The sequence below is a fragment of the Corvus brachyrhynchos genome, unplaced genomic scaffold (genome assembly GCF_000691975.1).
Source record: "Corvus brachyrhynchos isolate BGI_N302 unplaced genomic scaffold, ASM69197v1 scaffold56, whole genome shotgun sequence".
Taxonomy (NCBI): Eukaryota; Metazoa; Chordata; class Aves; order Passeriformes; family Corvidae; genus Corvus; species Corvus brachyrhynchos.
The window spans coordinates 2,119,490-2,124,970 of NW_008238664.1; the positions used below are offsets into that span (position 1 = coordinate 2,119,490).

Sequence of the window (5,481 nt, forward strand, 5' to 3'; positions counted from 1 at the left end):
GGTTAACCCAGGCATAGTTGCCAGCAGCTGCCATTCCCTTCAAGTAATCCTGTCCCTCTGCAGAGGCAATCCTGGCACATGCCAGCTGGCGATCATTCACTATGATTTTGTCCCGTTTCATAGCTTTTTCCATAGCCACCAGTGCATCTGGGAATAAACACAGTAACTCTAAGTGACTTCCTAATTTTGCTGCAATCTTTGAGATTAAGATGGATGTCTATAATTTATATTCTAAAACTGAACTCATCTGTCCAATGGCCAAACCCAAGGCTACTTTTCAGATGCAAAAGCAAATCTGTGGCAGAACGTCATAAATTGTTTGCAAACAGATAACACCTGACCAGGCAATTCAGGATGCTCTCAGCAATTCACTGTGAGAGGTGCTCTTTGGTGCTGGAGTTTGCTGTCAGTGACAAGACCATGCTGAAGAGTTCGCCTCACTCCAGGTAGCTATGCCAGTCAGATCATACCTGTGGCAACCTGGTGGCCCAGCCCTCTGCTTCCGCTGTGGATCATCACGCACACCTGCCCTTTGTGGTCAATGCCCATTTTCTTGGCAGCATATTCGTTGTAAATCTCATCCACCACCTGGATCTCGGCGTAATGATTTCCAGCTCCCAGGGTCCCCAGCTGCCAATCACAACACACTGATCAGACAGGACAGGGAAAGCAGCCTCGGGGAGCACAGGGGAGAGCTACGGCAACAGGCAATAGGGCAAATTGCTACAGCAAAGTTTTGGGTTTAGAAAAGGTTTTTCAGGAAAAAAATATCCCCATATAAACTTCAAGGAAGTAGAACAGAGTAGCACCACCACCTTCCTTTTTGTTCAAATTTTAAACTACCTGTGCTGTTGGAACAAGACTGTGGTTAAACAAAAGGACCAGGATCTACGCACAGACTGTGCCGCCACTTTTTTACAACTTACTTGGCCTGGTTGAAGGATGGGAAGAGTATAGAGTATTGAGACTTCAGTTTGTATAGACAAGGCAGACAGTTTTCTACTCGGTTATAACTCCACAAAGAAATTACAACATCTTGTTAATTAGGTACTTAGAACTTTTCAGTAGATTAAAAGAAGATACTCCATTTCCAAGCCCAAATTTTTTCAACTCCGTAACAGATGATTGCTTATTTGCAAGGCAAATGTGAAAACTGGGGACAAAACACTATTTGGAGGTTAAATGCTGTAATTTGGCACCACCCCAATTAATAAAGAATAGTATCAATTAATATCAAGAATATACCAGAAAGCTTTACAAATGTGTCGTTAGTATAGCCATCTCAAACTGTTCCACAGAGAGCAATGAGATACTATATCTAGAAATGAAATCCAACCTTCAACTGTGATTCAGTTATGAGCTAGTTCCATTTATTATTGTATCTTTTCTTGCCCTGCTATTAACTCGTTGAGCAAACAAGCACAGAAGTTGTACATTAACTTGCCTAGCTCTTCAAAACAAAATACATCTGGAAATGGAAATGCCACCCAATATAACTTCCAGTACCAGGTGTTAACAGATGAAAACCTGATGGCCCCAGGGACCTTGGGTACGTCCAGTTTTATTCTCCTCTGTTGCAGTTCTGTCAAGAATTATTCAGAACTGACCTCACCATCTCCCCTTTCCCCCTGCCTGGAAATGCTAGACAGAGTATCAAGACACAGAATTAGAGAACTACTCTCTAACCTTTATATTTGAGCCCTGGGAGCATGCACAGCCCTCCTGAAACAACATTACCTGAGGCAGGCCCCTTTTCTTTGCCCTTGAAGAGACTTTGTTGGGGTCGGCCTGCAGCATTCTTCCATATTCCTCACAGTGCTCCTTGTCCTCTGCCCAGGCATAGCCCTCCCGGAGAGACCAGTCCACACCCATCTCCAGTGCCTCTTCCAAATCCCTGCAATTATCAAGCACTTACATAAGATGATTATCCTTGGATATACTCAAAACTCCACTGGATACGGCCTTAAGCAACTTGATGCAATTTTTTTGTTAGACCTATCCTTAGACTTAGATCATTCCTGCAAGGAGTTAGTTCAGATGACCTCAAAACATCCCATCCAACCTAAATTATTCTATGATGTTATGGTCAGGCTCCTACTCTCCTAACAAGTCCATCTTCTTAGTACTTCATGAAAATCTAGCTCTACGAATACATTAACTTTTGATAAGTCATCACTTTTTCCTCTTTGCTGGGTGGGAAATATCTTATTTTCTATTATCCTATCTCTCATCCCTTTCACAAAATACCTTTATGTTCATGGAAGTTTTCTGTCAGAAGAAATGAGAACCCAGCAAGAACTTTTAAAGGGTTAAATGTGGGAAGAAAGAGCTGACTGTGCATTGATGATTATGCTAGTCCTGGTAAAGCACATATGCAGAAAGAAGGGAAAGCATTTTAGAATTACTTTTTCCTTCTTAAAAGTCCCACACTGATGAATCTTGAATCAAAACAAACAACAGAGATGTCCACTCCAGTGATGTGTGCACAAAGTCATTCTCTTACTTGGCATTCATGGGGATGACGCCTTTGGAGCCGACACCCACAGGAATGTGGTCAAACATAGCCTGGGCGAGCTGTTCTTTCACAGGCTGCACATCACTTTCATCCAGATTTGTCCGCAGCAAGCGGACACCACAGTTGATGTCAAATCCGACACCCCCTACAAGTGGGGAAAAAGCCATGTCAGGGAGCATGTACTGAATGCTATAATCTCACTCCTTTTTTTGGGACACAATACTGGGGGAAAAAAAGCAGAACTGCAGTAAGCTTTGTTTTAACAGATTTACATGAAGCCTCAGACTTCGAGACATAGCTGCATGACTGCCTACAGAGCTCTCAGTTCACAAAGCTACTCCAGCAAGTTGACAAAGAGAAGTGGACACAATTATAAAACACATTGCCCATAGGAAGTAGAGAGAATGTTCCTGTTCTGCCTAAGGTCAGAAGAAAAGTGACAGATCTTAGAATGGCTTCCTGATGTAAAACGCTCTTGAAAGCAATCCCTGAAAGTAAGTTCTTTTTTGAATCTTCACTAGAATAAATAATAAATAGTTATAAGAAGTAATAAATATTACAAGGAATATTAAACTTCAGCTCTCAGTGTTTTGCTTAACTCTTACTATTTATAATAGTAAATACTACAAGGCAGGGTCTAATGTGAAAAATAATCATGCCACCTTAATATGAAGGTTCTGGTATTACTAATGTTAGAGGAGAAATACCAAACTAAGAGACCAAGTGTTCCTGATTGACTCTGACCCAAGGACTGATCAAAGCAAAAATGACACATGAGTATCATGTTTCATGACAACCACACAAGCTTCAGACTGTCAGTAACCAAAGAGCTGGGTGTTTACTAAGAAGACAGACATATTTTAAGGTCACGTTTTAAGTAAAATGGTAGAAATACCCTCAAAAGATGTTTACAAACACTGCTTAAAAAACTAGTCAGTTCTTTATCAACCTGGTGAAACCCAAAGGCTTGTGCTCTCCCTTCAAAACTGAGGGATAGCATGAGGCCAAGACACAAACACAAGGCCAATTCTCCCTCTACTGTTTAGCTGTTCTCAGTGTAAATACCTGCTCAATAAAGAATAAAGATTCTAAGTGCAAGAATTAAGCACCCCTTAACTCCCTACGATTCTCGTATTTTTTCCTTTGTTTCTGAATGCAAAGTACTGTAAAGTCCTGCCATTTTGAAAAGTATTTTTATGCCATCCCAGGTATTTCTCAGAGCAGGTTAAGTCAGTCATCCTTACCTGGTGAAACCACTGCTTCAGGATCACTCATATCAAAGGCAGCCATGTTGCCAATAGCAAATCCATAGCCAGAATGGACATCTGGAAGGCCTATTGATCTCTGAAAGGCAATTTTAAAGCTTTATGAAACTGCATGCTGCAGAGTCACCTTGGTTATACTTTGTCTTGTGGCAGTGGTTGTCACATTTGCAAACAACTATACCAAGAGAATGGATGTTCAGATGTAGGCAGAGTGAACATGTCAATTCAGGTGGGTATCTAATCTCCTGCACTTACAGAACAGTCAAAGAAAGCAGAGAGCAGATCTGAAGCAAATGACACCCAGAAAGTTGTCAGAAACTGGAACTTTTCAGTATCTATTAAACTGCTATCACACACTGAAGTGAACAGTACTTTTGAATGGGATTATTTGCTTCTTCTGCCTTTCCTTGCCACCTCCAAGAAATCCTTGCTTTGGAAATAAAAAGTGAAGATTTGAAAATGCAGATGATTGCAGCATCTCTTCTACAAACTACCTGCCAAAATTCCCATTTTAGCAGGTTGTTATTATTCGACCTTACTCCATTTAGGGCTGACCCCTAAGGCATTTAACAGCATGATGGTCTGTCTGCCTTCTACTGCATCCATAAATTCAAAACCTCTGCCAAAAGAGACAATTTAAAAAATTCCGTTATTTGTTACTTGTTAATATATGCAATATCAAATGTGAAAAGGGTCATTTCCACATCATTGCACTTCTCGAATAGAGTGACAGGTAAGCATTTTCCCTCTCCATCATTCTATCTGATGCTTTGCTTTCAAAAAGGCACGGGATGAGGGAAAGCAGTGTTGAGTGCATGGGAGGGCTCCTTACTCACATCAGGCCAGCAACAATAATACAGACAGCAGTACCACCTCCTGCTCTCTCCACACTTCTCCATGTATTCCAGAGCAGACGAAATTCAAAACCAACAAGCAGTCAGTATAAACAGTGGGGAAAAGTGGCTCAAGAAACTGAAACAGCATGAAAAGCTTCATGCCAAAGACAAGCAATGAAGTAAGTGGGTACTTCCCTTTCTGACAACTTAGTTTTGCAGCCTGCCCTTGCAAGCTCTCTCTACTCAGACACAGGTTCCTAACACACAAACTGCCTTGAGAGAAACTTTGGTCCATACTTCTTCTCCTAAGAGAGTTCCCATTTGGAATGCAATAATCTCAGGCAAATGGTAACAGCAAAACTGCAGGTTTTCAGAGCAGTTACTCACATGAACAATGCCAGGTAATGCTGCCACATTCCCGATCTGTTTCATAGCAGGCAAGAAGCCCCCCGCACCTGAAAAAGATTTTTTCTAAAAAAAGTGAACTGATAATTTACCATGATAATCACAATGAAACACTTTCTAAAGAGGGTTTGTAAAACACTGACAAAAGAGAAGTCAGCCACTGACAAGCCCTCAAATCTGGTGTAAAGCACCTGGGATTGTGCACAATCTGCAGTTTCATTAAATGTGGTGTTTATTTCACTAAAGTCCAACTTCTGTTGTGTTCATACCAATAGAGTGGGGTGTGTGCTAACAACAGCAGTGTGCTCCCACTGGCCCAGCCAGCAGCTCGGATCCAGCCCTGCACTCCAGCCCCACAGAGAACATGTCCAGGCACTGCAAACTCTGAGAGCCGGCACTCAGGGAACACTCCTGAGCACAGGGTGAAGCCGGCAGTGCTGCGCCCACCCGCCCCAGCTCA

General features: G+C 42.0%; 1 protein-coding gene across 1 annotated transcript in view; it reads right to left on the reverse strand.

The window, feature by feature from the left end:
• Positions 1-5,481, reverse strand: part of RTCB (RNA 2',3'-cyclic phosphate and 5'-OH ligase) — a 12,738-nt gene that overhangs the window by 5,348 nt on the left and 1,909 nt on the right. Inside the window, exons 3-8 of the mRNA XM_008636592.2 lie at positions 5,004-5,071; positions 3,760-3,859; positions 2,504-2,660; positions 1,738-1,894; positions 471-630; positions 1-147 (exon numbers count right to left, since the gene is read on the reverse strand). The exon at positions 1-147 is cut by the window's left edge and continues 56 nt beyond it. Coding sequence (XP_008634814.1) covers positions 1-147; positions 471-630; positions 1,738-1,894; positions 2,504-2,660; positions 3,760-3,859; positions 5,004-5,071 — 789 coding nt within the window. The remainder of the gene's footprint in view (positions 148-470; positions 631-1,737; positions 1,895-2,503; positions 2,661-3,759; positions 3,860-5,003; positions 5,072-5,481) is intronic.